At 44.9% G+C, this 18,888-nt stretch overlaps 1 protein-coding gene across 4 annotated transcripts in view; it reads left to right on the forward strand.

Moving 5' to 3' along the window:
* LRRFIP2 (LRR binding FLII interacting protein 2) overlaps positions 1-18,888 on the forward strand; it is a 171,216-nt gene that overhangs the window by 112,330 nt on the left and 39,998 nt on the right. For all 4 annotated transcript variants that reach the window (XM_068121705.2, XM_068121707.2, XM_068121706.2 and 1 more), the window contains 2 exons: positions 5,771-5,941; positions 11,515-11,607. In XM_068121705.2, the coding sequence (XP_067977806.1) occupies positions 5,771-5,941; positions 11,515-11,607 (264 nt within the window). The remainder of the gene's footprint in view (positions 1-5,770; positions 5,942-11,514; positions 11,608-18,888) is intronic.

Genomic DNA, 18,888 nt, shown 5'->3' on the forward strand with positions numbered 1-18,888 from the left:
TGCTGGTGCGCGGCGGCTCTAAGGTCATAGAGTCGTCGCTTGAACGAAGCCGTCGCCGAGGTTCAGAGAGAGTGAGCAAATTGGAGAGATAGTGAGGTCCCGTTCCACACAATGATTTATAACATAGTGTGCAAATTTTGTATTGCACACGAGCAGAGACAGGCAGCCAGTGTAAAAATTCAAGAAGCGGAGTAACATGGTCAGACTTCTTCGCCTTACAGACAAGATGAGCGGCAGAGTTTTGAACCTTTTGTAACTTATCCAAGAGAAACTGAGGGCAGCCAGCATACAAAGAATTACAATAGTCTAGCCTTGAGAGGACAAGGGTACAGACCAGAGTTAGAGCAGCTTGAGGAGTAAGAAAGTGGCGAATGGATGCGATCTTTCGCAGCTGAAAGTATGCTGATTGGCAAGTTTGAAGTACTTGCTTGGAAAATGTCATGTTACAGTCGAAAACCACACCAAGGTTCTTGGCTGACGAAACAAAGTTTACATCGGTTTCACCAACATGAATAGTGGTAGGAAGTGAACATTGTAGAGGACATCTGTGCGATCTTACAATCATAGACTCTGTTTTAGCATCGTTCAGCTGAAATTTGTTTTGGGTCATCCACGCCTTCACGTCGGCAATACAGCCTTCTAACACTTTCAACAGTGGGCACGATTTGTTGAATCGTGCTTCCTTTGTACAGCTGATTGTCATCCGCAAAGGCGTGGTGATCAACTGAATGTCTGGCAACAAGATCAAATAGAGGCTGAGTGTACAAAAGAAAGAGGATAGGTCCCAGGACTGAGCCCTGGGGAACGCCAAAGGAAAGCGGAGAAGGGACTGATTTCTGGCCATTGACAACAACTGTTTGCACTCTATCAGTAAGATAGGACATCAGCCAAGAAAGGGGAGTACCAGTTATACCAAATATGATTTCAAGACGACGAATTAAGACACTATGGTCAATCGTGTCAAAGGCGGCAGACAAGTCCAAAAGAGCAAGAACGGAAACCTTACCACAGTCAAGAGAGGTCAGAAGATCATTGGTTATTCTTAGGAGAGCGGTCTCGGTGCTATGGCCTGGTCTATATGCTGACTGGCGAGAATTGAAAAGATTATTTGAAACTAGATGGTCATTCATCTGTGATAGCACAATTCTTTCTGTGATCTTTACAGGAAAGACAGGTTGGAGATAGGACGGTAATTTTTCATGTCGTTAAGGTCAAGGGTGGGCTTTTTAAGAAGCGGTTTAACAAGAGCTTGCTTAAAGAGAAGCAGAAATGAACCCGTAGTCAGAGAATCATTGATAACTGCAGTAATAAATGGGACGAGGGTGTCCAAACACTCAATAAACAAATCGGTGGGAAGGGGGTCAAGATCACATGTTTTTGTGTTTGATTTGAGGATTGTACATGTGACAATTTCCTCAGTAACAGGAGTAAATGAACTAAGAGGTCGTCCGTGAAAGCAGTGTTCAGCATCATCGAAGGAAAGTAGTGACTGCTTGTCAAGATTGTTTCTTATTGACAATTTTATTGTGAAAGAAATGCAGGAAGCGTTGGGGTAGTTCGTTTTGAGGAAATACAGTGGGAAGAACGGATTTATTTTTGGTGGCAAACAGGCGGTTGGTAATGCTGAACAGTTGCTTGCAGGAGGAGCTCCTAGTAATCCGATCAGAAATATATGACGTTTTTGCTTTCAGAATGATTTTTATGACGAGTCTTTTAGCTATGTTATACAACTGTTTATGGACTGCGAGGCCAGTCTTCAGCCACCGTCTCTCGGCACGTCGTCGTTCCTTTTTGGCAGCCCTGACTTCGTCGCTGACTGCGCTGAACCACGGAGTACTCCTGCGTCTGGGAACGGCGCACCGTGTCGCTGGAGCATGACAGTCCAACGCTGTGCGGAGGCAACAGTCGAGGTCTTCTGCAGTGACATAGGAACGGCCAGAGAGACGGGTGTGAAGGTCCTCTTTAAAGGCGGAACGGTCGATGGCACGAATGTTGCGGGCAGTGATGAAGGTGGGCTGAAGACGAGGAACAGCAATACTCAGGTGGCTGGTGACACAGAAGTGGTCCGAGGTGATAGCACAGGTCACTGACGTGGACTACACCAACTGATCATCGCATCTGTGCACTAACCAATCCAGTATGTGTCCTTTAACTTGTGTAGGTTGGGAGACAGACTGAGACAGACTAAAAGTAGAAAAGAGGTCAATGATCTTTGAAGTGAGAGGATGTTGTGGTTGGTCGTAGTGGACGTTGAAATCTCCAAGAATCAAGACAAAACCAGGAAGAGTATTGCAGTGGTCGAGCAGATTAGGAAGCTGGGTCACGAACATAGAGTCAGTAAGCTTGTTTTTCCGGTTAGGTGGATGTCGGTAGAGGCAGAAGAAATGAAGAGTGTTTTCTGACAGAGTGAAGGTGACATGGGCTAGCTCGTAGGATGAATGGCATCATGCCATCGGTCCGTGGCCAATCAGCTCGTCTCTTCCTACTCTGCCAATTAGCGGCCTGCTTCTTACTCGCCCCTCCCCCCGGTCAATCACGAGTCCTTCTGGGCGTAGCTATTGCCTGCCTGAGCAATGTTCTATCGCCATGGTGCGCAATGCGCAGCCGCTTCCTGACTGTTCTTCCTGTCAATTCCATTGTTATTGTGGCGGAGGGGGATTAATTAATGTGTGCGCTAATGGGAATGGATTCCCCTAATCTACATGTCTATGTGCGTTGCCATACGGGACAATGGGATGATCACAGGTTTGACACACCGGGGAATTAGCTGAATCGCTATTCTACTTATCACAAAGCCATCCTCGTATGACCACAAAGATACACCGAAACCGAACAAACCGCCTAAACAAACTTATTACATGTGGGGTTCCCTATCACGACAGCCGGAGCATAATACCTACGCAGATCTACCTGGATCTATATGTGCCCTAACCAAAATTCATAACATTATCATAGACTTTAGTTAATTTATGCTTAAAAATTCATTTTCTTTTTGGATAAGTAGATGATTGATTGGAAGATGATTGATATTTGAGTAGGGTAAATGTAGAGGAGGAGCAAGAGGATTCTCTGAAGAGTGACGAAGAGAGTGAAGGATATGTGAATGCTCATGCTAAGTTTTTTTTTTTATGGGAGGGGCAGGAGGGAGGGGGGTGGAAATGGAGAGGGTTGATCCTTATTTGAGCCATTTCCTGGATAGAATACTGCTTTCTGAAGATAGATTGTTTTCAAAACAGACAAAGTTTTGTTTTGTTAACCATGTTTTTATTGCTCTGCAAGTTTTTAATGTTTTGCTTTCTGGAGTGTTTGGGGTAATGTTTGACAAATTGGGCAGTCATATAAAATATTTGCATCTTAAGTGACCACTATGCACCTCAGGACATGTATGACCTTAAGGACCAGCTACGTGATGTTGAAAGCCGCTACAAATGTGGCATGAAGCATCTCAAGGTACAGGTGTCTGTTTTAATCCACAGCCGGTGGCTTGCTGTGTTGCTTAACCACCCATGTTTGGCCAAGAGCTGACCCTCTAACAGCTCAAATGAACAGTGCTGTCCATAGCATGTATGATTTGCAGTGCTGCCCATAGCATGTATGATTTGCAGTGCTGTCCATAGCATGTATGATTTGCAGTGCTGCCCATAGCATGTATGATTTGCAGTGCTGCCCATAGCATGTATGATTTGCAGTGCTGTCCATAGCATGTATGATTTGCAGTGCTGTCCATAGCATGTATGATTTGCAGTGCTGTCCATAGCATGTATGATTTGCAGTGCTGTCCATAGCATGTATGATTGGCAGTGCTGCCCATAGCATGTATGATTGGCAGTGCTGCCCATAGCATGTATGATTGGCAGCGCTGTCCATAGCATGTACAAGGAACTGATTTAACTGCACGTTGCATTTGCATTTTGATCTCATCATCCTAGTGCAAGAATAATTAATGTTTACTTCCTCCGTGTGTTTTCCTGGTTTTAACAAAGTGCAATATATTTAATCTCGTTTTGATTTGGTGTCTGAATGTTGCTTTTGCTTCCTCAATATCACTGGATGTTTGATGTCACTGGAAAACAAAAATACCTTTCCGCTGCTCCGGGGGTGAATATCGGAGTCCATTATTAATTTGAGCATGCTGATTCCAAATCTGATGGCGGAATTGACTCGGCACATCAGGATTTTTAGTGACAAAAAAAATGACATTTTTCAGGCATTGTTTATTTTTATTTTTTTAAATCAAGAACATTGTACCATATAAACACATTGCATCATGTATAGTAACTGTTAACCATAAACTGAAGCACAGTGAACAACATAAGCGCATTGCATAAACTATAAAAGTATACATGAACTGTTTAGAAATGATTAATTTGATATATGTGGGAAAATTACATGCCCAGTCCAGGAGAGTGGCAATCATGTGTGGGAAAACTGCATGCTCAGTCAGGGTCACCCAGATAGCTCAGGTGGCAGAGCACTGGTGTGGTTTACCAGAGGACCTGAGTTTGATTCCCGGTCTGGCCATGTAATTTTTCCACATACACGACATGGCCAAAAGTCTACGGACACCCTTTATAATTAGTGGATTCGGCTGTTTCAGCCATACCTATTGCCGACAGGTATATTAATCAAGCACACAGCCATGCAATCTCCATAGACAAACATTGGCAGTAGAATGGGCCATACTGAAGAGCTCTCAGTGACTTTCAACGTGGCACCATCGTAGGATGCCACCTTTCCAACAAGTCAGTTCATCAAATTTCTGCCCTGCTAGAGCTGCCCCAGTCAACTGCAAGTGCTGTTATTGTGAAGTGCAAACGTCTAAAAGCAACAACAGCTCAGCCGTGAAGTTGTAGGCCACACAAGCTCACAAAACGGGACCACCGAGTGCTGAAGGTGAATCGTCTGTCTGCGTAAAATCGTCTGTCCTCGGTTGCAACACTCACTACCAAGTTCCAAACTGCCTCTGGAAGCAACGTCAGCACAACAACTGGTCGTCAGGAGCTTCATGAAATGGGTTTCCATGGCCGAGCAGCCGCACACAAGCCTAAGATCACCATACTCAATGCCAAGCATCAGCTGGAGTGGTGGAAAGCTCGCCGCCATTGGACTCTGGAACAGTGGAAACACATTCTTTGGAGTGATGAATCATGCTTCACCATCTAGTAGTCTGACTGAGCACATAACTGGTGTGATGTTTGGGTATCCACATACTTTTGGCCATGTAGTGTATATCAATTTAATTATTTAATCCTGTTCATTAATATAATTGCTTCACTACGCCCCCAGTGGTGTTTATAATTGATTACATGGATTTGTCCCCCCATTGGAGGAAGACCCTCTCGTGTTGAGGCCGTTGGTGCTCATATGGATGGCAGCAAGTGCCCCGGAAGCATGGACGGAAAGAGAGTGGCAATCATATGTGTGGGGAAAACATATGCATTGACCTTTGATAATTTAATGGTTTTCTTCTATTGAAAGTATTAGTTCCTTGTTGCTTTGGTTGTAACCTGTCCATATTTGCTGAAGTACAAGTCCTCAGCCTCATTTGCCACCATGGCAGAAACCAAAACAAGGGGGAAACTTTGTTAGCTGGCAAGTCCCAATGGACGGCCTAAAAACTACAAATCGATGAGGTCTTTGGTTTGTAGAATGTGCCTGTAACGTAATTGTAACCATTGTTTTGGAAGCGTCAACAAGTGATGTTTTGACTCTTAAACTGTCGAGTGTTGCTTCCACCCGACGCGTTTCTGACGATTTTCCCCAACCTCAGGAGAACCTTCGGGATGTGGAGGAAAAGTACAAGGTGGCAATGATGTCCAATGCACAGCTCGACAATGAGAAGGCCAACCTCATCTATCAGGTGGACACGCTGAGGGACACGCTGGAAGAACTGGAGGAGCAAATGGCCGAGCTTCGTCGTGAACACGGGGACAAGTGTAAGGTACGTGAAGGGATAATGTTCTTGTGATGGAATATTGTGTGGAACGGTAATAATGCCGACTGTGCTGAGATCGAATAAGACTAAACATGGTGGTATTAAGGATTTGGATCTCAAGCTTCTGGAAGAGAAGCTAGTATCAGGATTGACCTTCCTCGTACAATGCTTCAACATGATTATGCCGGTTCACACTTTGTGGTTTGAGAGTAAAACTTGGGATGGGCACCAAAGTGCTACCTATGAAAAAGGCAAGCTTTGGTTTCTTTCTATATATAAAACGAGCCATGCGTGCGAGTTCCAGACACCTCTATACCTTTAGACCCCTTGACACCCTGAATGACCCTGAAGACCCTCATGACCCTTCAGACCCTCAAGGCACTTAAGACCTTTAAAACCACCAATCTCCTTAAAGCGTTTAAGAACCCTTAATACACTTGAGACGCCTTTTACCTTTAAAACCCTTAAACATTTTCGACCCCTTCACCCTTTAGACCTTTTATACCCTTTGGACTTTTATACCCTTTAGACCCCAAGAACCTCCGGACCCCACAACCCCTTTGAACCTTTACCTTGACTCCCTTTAGACATTAAAAAGAAATTTAATTGTAAAATATATTTTTCTGAAAATCCTTGAAAATCATTAACCACAGTCTAATTTGAAGGGTAGTTTTTTTTTTCTCTCTAAATCAGAAAGTGTGAACAAGTCAATTTCCCTTGAGAGTGGATTTTCGATTTTGCCAGTGATGTCACATAATGATCTCACCTTCATCTAAATGACAGTTTACATAGAGAACCAGTGCATGTCGAGCTCGGATTCCGATACTGGTTCCTCCGTCATTAGCAACTCTGAAGGTTCTCAGTTTGTTGAAACTGATCAGTGGGAATTTGAAGAAACTACTGAAGACAAAATTAGTGATGGAAACACTTTCGGAGGAATTGTAGATCAAATAGTTTCGAACCTTGTACGAGCGATTCAGACGAAGATGGTGTGAGTGAAGATGGTGGTGTTGGTAGTGCAGATGAAAATGCCGGTCGAATGTTCGCAACAGATTGGTACACCTGTAGGAACCAACAGATTGATTGGTACCGGTCATAAGTTTTAGAACACCTCAATTTTTCCAGTTTTTATTGAAATTTACGCAGTTTAATGTCTCAATGTACTCTGAAATTAAGCATAGAACAAATAAACAATTTGAGATAAAAAAGAAATCGTAGAATCATTTTGTTTAACAAAATTTAATTTAAAATTTTGACTCAGCAAAGTAGCCACCTTTTTCAGATATAACCGCCAAACACACTCGTGGCATTCTTTCTACAATGGAAATCAAATATTGTTTGGGAAGTTCTTCCCAACACTGTTGCAGAAGTTCCCACAAATGTGTTGCACTTGTAGGTTGCTTTGCTTTCACCCTTCTGTCCAGTTCATCCCAAACCAGCTCGATGGTGTTTAAGTCTGGAGACTGTGCTGGCCATTCCATGATTTGAAGCCTACCGTCTTGTTTTTTTCCTCGAAGGTAGTTTTGACATAGCCTGGAGGTGTGTTTCGGGTCATTAACTTGCTGGAGGATGAACCCCTGACCAACTAGGCGTATACCAGTGGGTATTGCATGGCGCTGCAAAATGCTGTGGTAGCCCTTTTGGTTCAGGGTGCCAGTCACTCTGTGGAAGTCGCCGACTCTGGATCCAGCAAAAGAGCCCCAGACCATCACGCTTCCTCCTCCATGTTTGACAGTTGGTGTCACACACTGAGGAACCATCCTTTTGCCTACTTGACGGCATACAAAATCCCTGCGTGATGAACCAAAGATTTCAAATTTTGATTCATTGGTCCATAAGACCTGCTTCCAGTCTTCAGTAGTCCACTGGCGGTGCTTCATGGCCCAGGCAAGCCTCTTTTTCTTATTTTGCCATCTTAGCAATGGCTTTCTTACTGCCACTCGACCTGTCAAACCTGCAGCTCGAAGTCTTCTCTTCACAGTTGAAACTGAGACTTGCTTACTTCGACCAGTGTTGAGCTGTGCTTGAAGCTGTTGTCCTGTGAGCCGCCTATCATGCAAGCTGTTGACTCTCAGAAACTTGTTTTCTGATTCTGTTGTGGCTTTGGTTCTGCCAGACCTTTTCCTGTCAGAGTTTCCTCCAGTTTCCAATATACCACTTCCTGCAGTGCCTAGCCTGGTGTTGGCTTAGCGGTTAGGGTGCCGGCTTGGGATCCTAGGATCCTGGGTTCGAATCCCGGTCGATTGCTGAATTAACGCCAGGGGGGGTTGACTCAGCCTGTCATCCTTCCGAGGTCGGCAAATTGAGTACCAGCTTGCTGGGATGAATGATCACGGTGTGTACCCCGATTTAGAATAGGTACACCGTATCCCTGCGCATCGTAAGAGGCGACCAAGGGTTGGCGTCAGGAAGGGCATCCGGCCATAAAAACATTGCCTCAAACAGGGAACCATGATTGTCATGGGGCCCGCAAGGCCAACCCCCGCTCTAGCGGGGAAAATGGCCTTTAAAACGATCATTCATTCTGCAGTGCAATATTGTCCAAATAATGCTTCGGAGGGTGTAATAACAGTCTGTTCCAATACTGCTTTTATACAGACTGTGGGTTTGTAATCAAGTAATCAGCAGAGGTTGGGACACCTGTAGGAATTGTTTGCATAAACTTTCAAGGCTTAATTTACTTACATTGCTGCAGAACAGCTGTAAGTTGTTAACCCATTACTTGTTCCCTGAAGAAGGCCTTTTTTTTACAATATAACTGTGCAATTTACATTATTTCCCGTTTTTGCTAACCTAAACTTTTTTTTTTTACCTCGAGCAATTTACTGCTTACCTTCAGGTTATTCACTGGACATTAAACTGCATAAATATCAATAAAAACTGGAAAAATTGAGGTATTCTAAAACTCTTGACCGGTAGTGTATGTTTGTTTTTCCGTTCAATTGACGGCTTATCAAGAATTTTGTATTAATTGATAAATAAAATCAGTTATATTTAACTCCAGAATAAATACAACACGGACACGACACAGAACAGATTTAACACATGCTCACAGACTCACAGTTGATGGGGGATTGTGGAGGGGGCCAGGGGGGAAGGTGGAGGATGGTGGTGGGAGTTTGGGGGTAAGTGGTCATCAGTATTGTTAGCTAGGGGTTTTAAGCTCTTCAGATGCACAGGGCAAGGTGGTGGCGATGTTAGCCAGCACATCTAGCGAGGTGAGAATGGTCACGGCAGACAAACACAGGTGCTTGATTCACCACGCAAATCACCCGTGTCCATATGTTGGTAGCTCAGCAGAGATGGTGTTAGTTTCCTGTGATGGCTGTTTCTTTCGCTTAATTGTGGGGATGGCATCCTCTCTCAATTGTGGTGGATAACCCCAAGATCTAGCGAGCCATCTCTGTTGTTTGATACCAGTTCTCGGTAAAATGTTCCAAACATAAAACCAAACATTCTTAAAACCTGATCCACACTCGGATTTTTCGGACAAGTGTTGTCCTATTTCTGGCAACCATTGGGTCATTCAGCCTTTGGTTTAGCATGAAACTGTCTCAGTTTGTACAACTACAACCACCAAGGACGCATCGACCCAGCATATTTGTAGAAATTCGAAAATTCATCGCTGTTTTAGTTAAAGTGTACCGCGATGTAACCTATAAACAATACGGCAGTGGCGGTCATATTCATGATGTGACGTCACAGATAATCGTGAAGAAGAAGAAGATTTCGACTTGTAATCCCAAAATTACCCATTTTATGAATCGGAAATCGAAAAGGACATACCATATCTATTTTATAGACTATCAAGGGATAGATTAGCATCGAGGTGGTCTGTGGGTTTGGGTTTCCCTTTAACATGTAGACCCCTTGTACCCTTCAGACATGTCAGACATCTTGGATCCTTGACCATTTAGAGCTTTAGACCTTTTTAGACACCTTTTACATGCTTGAGAGATTACGTTGGACCCTTTCAACCCCTTTAGACCCTGACTTTTATTGGAACGTACCCTTTCGGCATTTAGACCCTGACTATTATTGGAACATACGTACCCTTTAGACCCTGACTATTATTAGAATGTACCCTTTAGGCCTTTAGACCCTGACTATTATTGGAACATACGTACCCTTTAGGCATTTAGACCCTGACTATTATTGGAACGTACGTACCCTTTAGACCCTGACTATTATTAGAATGTACCCTTTAGGCCTTTAGACCCTGACTATTATTGGAACATACGTACCATTTAGGCCTTTAGACCATGACTATTATTGGAAGGTACGTACCCTTTAGACCCTGACTATTATTAGAATGTACCCTTTAGGCCTTTAGACCCTGACTATTATTGGAACATATGTACCGTTTAGGCCTTTAGACCATGACTATTATTGGAAGGTACGTACCATTTAGGCCTTTAGACCATGACTATTATTGGAACATACGTACCGTTTAGGCCTTTAGACCATGACTATTATTGGAACATACGTACCATTTAGGCCTTTAGACCATGACTATTATTGGAAGGTATGTACCCTTTAGACCCTGACTATTATTAGAATGTACCCTTTAGGCCTTTAGACCCTGACTATTATTGGAACATATGTACCGTTTAGGCCTTTAGACCCTGACTATTATTGGAACATACGTACCATTTAGGCCTTTAGACCATGACTATTATTGGAAGGTACGTACCCTTTAGACCCTGACTATTTATTAGAATGTACCCTTTAGGCCTTTAGACCCTGACTATTATTGGAACATATGTACCGTTTAGGCCTTTAGACCATGACTATTATTGGAAGGTACGTACCCTTTAGGACTTTAGACCTTGACTATTATTGGAACATACGTACCCTTTAGGCTTTTAGACCATGACTATTATTGGAAGGTACGTATCCTTTAGGACTTTAGACCTTGACTATTATTGGAACATACGTACCCTTTAGGCTTTTAGACCATGACTATTATTGGAAGGTACGTATCCTTTAGGACTTTAGACCATCTAGATATTAGAATCTGTTGCGCACACACCACGCAAACATCAATAGCCTTCTTGCATCACACAGGGTATACTTTTGTCAGCAGGTGATGTGCAAACTCGGCTTACCCTGAGGCTGGATACTCTGCTGGTGTTTTTAAATTTTGATGAAACATAACAATTTCTTGACAGACTATTATATAATCTTTAGACTGGAATTTCTCTTTTTTTGGCTTTTCCACTGCGAACTCCATTGATGATGTCGAGTCTCCTCGGGCAATGATGGCATTTCCTTTCTATGCTGGTACACACGGGTAAGTGTGTGGTATAGCCGGGGGGGGGGGGGGGGTGCCCACTCCTCTCCGTCTCTCTGCCGTTGGGTAATTCACCCTCTTCCGCCTGTACTGTTGGAGTCAACTGGACTCCCATCCACCAGATGTGCAGAGCCTAATGGCTGCGAACCATTACTCTGGTAAGGGGGGCTGACAGGTACTACACCTTGCCCACAGGTGACCTGGGGTTATGCAAGGCAGGTGCATCGATCTCCCTGAGGTATCAGAAGACACCCGCATACCCAAATGCTTGACTGTTTGTCTGTAGGAGTTGGAGAGGCAGAAGCATGAGAACAGCGTGCTCAAGTTCAAGTTTGAGGAGGTGCATGAGGCCCTGAAGCAGCGAGACGAGTTGATTGAGGTAAGAGGTACAAATGACTCTGTGCGACATTTTTACACTTTGTGCGAATGACTGAAAGCGGAACGAATAATCCCTGCACGCTGCCATCCCGCTTTGTTCTTCCTTCCTTTTTATTTCCGCCAAACGACTTGGCAAACATTGTTCCTTCGTGCAACCTTCTGGCTGTTCGGTCTTCCTTTCCTTCACCTGCTGCAGGAAATTGGGAAACTTCAAAGCAAAGAAGAGTTGCGTGTGCAGGAGATTAATGAGCTGAACGAGACGATAGAGTGGAAAGAAAAGAAAATAGGGGTACGACGTTTGGAGCAGTTTGAGTGTTCAGCATGGGGCTACCTGTACCTGGGTGCTTTTATTTATTTGTTTTTGTTTTCCTTTAGGAAGGCTGATTTTGGTCTTATTGGGAAGGGGAAGGGAAGGAAAAGTCAAGTTGCATATTCGGCCATTTTTAAACATGGTTTTAGTTTTCAATTTACGTTTTTTTAAGAGGGTTGGCAGGTTAGCCCAGGCCTAGACTCCGACAGGTATGCACACTCTCCTCTGAGCTGTCTAGTCTGGGTTCGAATCCCGACCCAGCTATAAACTGTACCCCAGTGTTTCGTAAGATGATTCATCGATGCGTGTTCCGTCCCTCGGATGGACTTTAGACGGGCGTCCCATCCCGTCTGCTGGCATTAGACGGTAGATGTTCCACGGTGTCCTTCACAAAGAGTAGGCGACTTATCACCGGCACCCTGAACAAATGACAAATTCCTGCTCTAACCCACAGGGTGCATTTCATCAGCAGCGCAAATTATGCTACCAGCAGTCATGTGCTCCATAAGTCTTGTAAAGGAGCTGCCACTCACACATGGACACACATGGACACGCATGGACACACATGAACACGCATAGACACGCATAGACACACATAGACACACATGGACACGCATAGACACGCAAGGACACGCATAGACACACATAGACACACATACACACATGGACACGCATAGACACACATACACACATAGACACACATAGACAAACATAGACACACATACACACATAGACAGACATGGACACACATGGACACGCATGGACACACATGGACACGCATGGACACGCATAGACACACATAGACACGCAAGGACACGCATAGACACACATACACACATGGACACGCATAGACACGCATAGACACACATGGACACACAGACAAGACAAACACAGCCACTGAGTTTGTGGAAAGTGCTTGTCACATTTCCTCGTTTGTCATTGGCCTGGGCTATGCCATAGGCAAGTCACATGAAATACCCTTCATGTTGACATCTCAATCATGGCGCACCCCATGGATTTATCTCGGTTCGATCAGAACGTCCTTTTGAAGACCATTTTTGATGATGTTGGCCTCGCGTCACGGTATTTTAACGGGACGGTTAGTGCTTGTGCTGAATTCCTATTCCTGCATATTTTAAGAAACCATGGATGTTTCCGGCCATCATTGGATGAAACATGGTCCGGGTAACGCCGCTCGCTTTGTGATCCGTGTGGACCACGTTTCTGGGGGGAGATGGCGTCGCCATCCACAGATGGGACGGCGATGGTCGAGGACGCGGGAGCGGTTAATTGGCCTGATTTTGAATTGAAGGCCTAAGATGTTTAGTGTTTTATATATTTATTTATGTTTTTACTATTTTCCCCTCATTATTGTATCCCTCTTCATTAGCGGCCTGTCTGCATCATATTTGTTTTCAACTCTCTCTTCGCTGCTATTTCATCTTGATTTCCTGGTTGCCCTTCTCCTGCCCCCTTTGCTCCATGTTGTGGCCTGTGCCGCAAGGCTCTGGAGAGGCAGAAGGTACACTTTGGGTGCATTATGAATGAACGGGATGACCTCATAAAGCAGGTTGAGCTGCTCTCTGGTAACCTGAAGGTGGGGTTTGTGATGTACGAAGCACGTGTGCAGCTTGTGCGTGCTTTTCCAAAATAAAACTCCGATGCACGTCTCCACCCCATCTTGGTCTTTACTAACTCACTAAATGGATTGACTTTGAGTGTGACATGCATGACTCGATCGAGGAAGTAATCCTAAACCTGCTTGCTCCACACACCTGTGCATTATGGCTTTGCTGTGGTCCCATCTTGGTGCTTTCTTTGAATCGGAACAGTTGATCTTCCCTTTCTGTTTCATTCCCAAGGGAGCGTTACAGGAAACCATGGAGCTTCACCCTCCATCCTAGCCTGGAATGATAACCGGATACTGTAATGATGATATGTAATTGGTGTAATGTATTTGAACAAATAAGCAAATCACCAATGCTCAATGTCCAGTCAGTCCCTCCAAACCGATGGACGTTCTCTGATACATCGGATCATTTCTACCATGACGTATTGGTTCACGAGTTATCAAGTGACCACTATATTCGCCATGTGTGTGCGTCTGTGTGTCTGTCTGTCCGCAGCATAACTACCCGATGATATCATCCGATCTTGATGAAACTTGGGTGGGAGGTTGATATCATGATCTAGTTGTGTCCTGCCTAGAGTGGGAGTATTGCGCCCATTGTGGGCGGAGCCACGCCCGAAAAAGATGTCTTATTAGGGGGTAATCGAGTTCAAGCTACATCTTCTTCGAGGGGTTTGGTGGAATCCGACAGGGGTTTCGATATTTGGTTAGGCCAATGTCATGTGTGGTTAGGCACTCTTTGTCATGAGCTCGATTTTTTTTTCTTTTTTTTTTCCATCATTTTTCACCGAATTTTCGGTAGTGTGTCGCTAACGAACCTCATAACTGATTATACAATATACATTGTTTTCTATCTCATTTCAAGGTCAGTAACCTTCGTTTTGACATTTCTGGGCCTGGCCGGGCCTGTTTCGGTGACGGTCCGTCCTTTGTCACTGAATACCGCTCGCTCGTGAACCATCGTCGTCTCCTGACTTGTTCACAACCTCTTCATTGTGGTAGCGCACTCGTGTAGTGACTTTTATAGAGGTTTTTTTTTTTAAGCCTGCGCTCGCGAAGCGAAAAGCAGGGCTAGGTGATTGGTTGCATTCGTTTTCTCAGAAACCGTTGGACCGAATGACACAAAATTTTACCATAGGAGCGCCTCCGCCCGTAGAATGTTTTTTATTCACAATTATGACGTCATAGGTCACGTGGTATGGACGCCATCTTGGAAAAACGTTACACCTCTCGGGGGTGGATCCAGAAATTTTTTAGGGCGGGTTCACTTAAGGTTAAATATTCACAGACAGCATAATCTATCCCATCAAGCCTTATTTTAGTCAATGTATTCGTCTTCTATTTTTTTTCCCACTTGACAAAATTTCGCTAAAAGATGTAAAATGTCATGTGAAATGACAATATTTTACATCAAATCTAAACTGCGTTTCAGGAATTAACAACACAGAGCTCGAGGAGAAAAGTAACGTGGCTTGGATGAATTGCTGCGTGAAAGGAAAATATGCGCCAGGTTGAACAGTTTACCTTTTGTATCCCACTGATGAACCTGATCTGGATTCGGACCTGAACCAAAATCGAATCGGCTTTTTATTGTCGCCTAACCAACTCATCCACCAAGTTTAGTTATAAAACGTCCACAACGCTTTGCGATAACATGCTACATATCGCTTTTAGCCCCATCACTCAATGGTAAATAATCAATTATTAAATAAAATAATTATCGTATCTGGATCCTGATCCGGATCTTTACCAAAATCAAATCGATTTGTCCTCGTCACAAACCCAACCTGGCCACTAGGTTTCGTCCGAATCCATCCACAACTTTTTGAAATATCGTTGTTGCCCTATCTCTCAATGGCGAAGAATCACTTTGAAAAATTAATCCTCGTATCCGCATCCGGATTCGGATTTTCACAAAATTCAAATCGATTCGTCCATGTCACACACTTAGCCTGCCCACCAGATTTCACCTAAATCCGTCAATAACTTTTTGAGATATCCTGCACGCAAACAAACTGACAGTGGTGAAAACAACATCTGTCCATTCCAGATGGTGGAGGTAAAAAAAGTTTGGGGTGGAGAGGGGAGGTGGGCACCCAGTGAACCCCCCCTGGATCCGCCCCCGCCTCTATATCTCTGAAACCACTCAATGGAAAATATTGAAACATGGCTCATTGCCAAGTACTCCCCACGGGGAATAAGATATGTTGATGATGATGTCATTGCCTGTCATTGCCATGGGAATATTGCCTATGATTGATGCTGTGAAGAGGAACAGGTTGAGATGGTTTGGTCATGTGTTGAGGAAGGATGAAAGTGACTGGTTGAGAAGAGTGATGGAAATGAATGTAGAAGGAAGTAGAGGACGGGGAAGACCGAGAAAGACTTGGCTAAAGATGGTGGAAGAAGAAATGCGGGCAAGGGGGTTAACAAGGAGAGATACAGAAAATAGGGCAAAATGGAGAAGATTGTCATGGGGACCGCAAGGCTAACCCCCGCTCTAGCAGGGAAAATGGCCTTAAAATGCATGTTGTTGTTGTTGTTGTTGTTGTTGTTGTTGATGATGATGTCATTGGCGCCATAATTATGATGTCATAATTTGACAAGTAGAAAGATTAGTCTGATCATTTTTAAATTTATTGAGCTTGATCGACACAACAATTATATTAGAGATATAAGTTTATGATGTCATTGCTCACTTGCTCTGGCAGCCATATTGGATCAAAGGAAAAAAAACCCCACAAAAACAGAAGAGTTGGCTCACACCAAGTTAACTGCGCAGGGTAAGTATTCTATGAACACCATCTAGTTTAAATAGGTACTAGCAGATAACCCGGTTTCACTGGGATGTTGAAAGGGAATTAGTTCCCAAAAACGTATGGAATATTTATGGAGTTTGCTCGAAATGTCCTTTGACAGCATTTTATTTATTTTTTTTCTATACAAGATCGAGACTCGTGTAAGAGCTAACATCAATCACAAAAAAAAAAAACGGACACAAAACATACAATAAAGGGAGCAGGAGACAAGATGGGGAGAGAGGGGAAAGCACACAAGTACAACAACAGAGAACAGGGAAATCGGAAGATCTGTGGGAGGGAGAGGGCTTGGGGGGAGGAGGCATGGGAAGGTGGGGGCAGGGGAGGGGGGAGGTATAACACACATGGACACTGCTAGAACTTCCAGGAAAGAAAAGTCGGAATTTCAAAAAAAAGTGGATCTGGGGTGAATTAACGGGGGTTGAAGAGATCAAGGTTTTGGATGGGGGAAGATAAGAGATGGTGGGATTTAATGACAGGAACCTGTGGAAATTCCACGTAATGTACATTGTGACTTCTAGTCCTCAACCCCTTTCTTCTTAATGTCCTCAACACCAAGTCTTCAAGCCCTCTCCCTACCCCAAGTCTTCAAGCCCTCTCCCTACCCAAAGTCTTCAATTCTCTCTCCCCACCCCAAGTCTTCAGGCCCTCTCCTTACCCCAAGTCTTCAAGCCCTCTCCCTACCCCAAGTCTTCAAGCCCTCTCCCTACCCCAAGTATTCAAGCCCTCTCCCTACCCCAAGTCTTCAAGCCCTCTCCCTACCCCAAGTCTTCAAGCCCTCTCCCTACCCCAAGTCTTCAAGCTCTCTCCCCACCCCAAGTCTTCAGGCCCCCTCTCCCCACCCCATGTCTTCAAGCCCTGTCCCCACCCCAGGTCTTCAAGCCCTCTCCCTACCCCAAGTCTTCAAGCCCTCTCCCCACCCCAAGTCTTCAAGCTCTCTCTCCCCACCCATGTCTTCAAGCCCTCTCCCTACCCCAAGTCTTCAAGCCCTCTCCCCACCCCAAGTCTTCAGGCCCCCTCTCCCCACCCCATGTCTTCAAGCCCTGTCCCCACCCCAGGTCTTCAAGCCCTCTCCCTACCCCAGGTCTTCAAGCCCTCTCCCTACCCCAAGTCTTCAAGCTCTCTCCCCACCCCAAGTCTTCAGGCCCTCTCCCCACCCCAGGTCTTCAAGCCCTCTCCCCACCCCAGGTCTTCAAGCCCTCTCCCTACCCCAAGTCTTCAAGCTCTCTCCCCACCCCAAGTCTTCAAGCTCTCTCCCCACCCCAAGTCTTCAAGCCCTCTCCCTACCCCAAGTCTTCAGGCCCTCTCCCCACCCCAAGTCTTCAGGCCCCCTCTCCCCACCCCATGTCTTCAAGCTCTGTCCCCACCCCAAGTCTTCAAGCCCTCTCCCTACCCCAAGTCTTTATGCCCTCTCCCTACCCCAAGTCTTTATGCCCTCTCCCTACCCCAAGTCTTTATGTGCTGTCTCCACCCCAAGTCTTCAAGCCCCCTCTCTTCACCCCAAGTCCTCAAGCCCCCTCTCTTCACTCCAAGTCTTCAAGCCCCCTCTCTTCACCCCAAGTCCTCAAATCCCTCTCCCAGGTTCTCTGTCCCCTCTCTGCTCCCCGACCCCCGCCACCCTCCTCTGGAGAGGCCGACTCGATGATAAGGTTAATAATGCTAAGGTTTCTGGGCAAAGTAAGAACATATACATTGACTGAATAGTGCGTGGCTATATTGTTTTTACTCCCACAAAGGTGTTCAAACCAGCGACGGTTTCTGGTAAATATAAATATATGATCTCCGCTTGGTTTTCCCCTTTTGTTGTTTGGCACTTTAACAGTTGCTTACATTGAATATACAGAGTATACCAATTCAACTACGTGGTCCTCAAAAGATTGGCAGGAATACATCGTTGTCCACTTAGCTTTGGTGACATGTCAAATGAATGAAGAACTAGTCATGTTTGTACAGGTTAGTGTTGATCTACTTCAGCAGACAGGTAGAGCAATGGATGAAATGAACAGGACGTTGATCGGGGAATGCCAACTACCGTGGGAAGCAAGGGAAAGCCCACATTTCAGGTATTTAACCCTTCGTTGGAGCCAAAGAGCGATGTCGGACCTTATTTTGCTCTGACGAAGGGTTAACGCCCGAAACGTGAGCTTCACATTGCTTCCCATGGTGGATGTCATCTGTGGATCAACGTCCTGTTGATTCCCTTTGTATAAAAGGATGATCTTATTCCTGGGAGATTGGTGTCAGAGCAGTGTCCGTGTGGTGCGGGTTTTGCTCCAGGTGTATGTGGTTTAAAAGTGGTTTCTGTGGTTTGCAGTTTGTTTGTCAATATTTGATTCTGTCCATTCATGCCCTGCTGGGTTGTGCACTAAAATCTGTAAAATACTCAACTGGCATCAACACATAACCATGCGGTGTAGGTCTTGCCTGCTGATCATTATGAATCCAAAGGACAAGTTCTCTCCCACAGGAGAGGTTGTCCGTTTGTGGAAAGGTCGCCTTATCTAACCACCCCTACCCCCCACC

The sequence above is a fragment of the Myxine glutinosa genome, chromosome 7 (genome assembly GCF_964187855.1).
Source record: "Myxine glutinosa chromosome 7, kmMyxGlut1.1, whole genome shotgun sequence".
NCBI lineage: Eukaryota > Metazoa > Chordata > Myxini > Myxiniformes > Myxinidae > Myxine > Myxine glutinosa.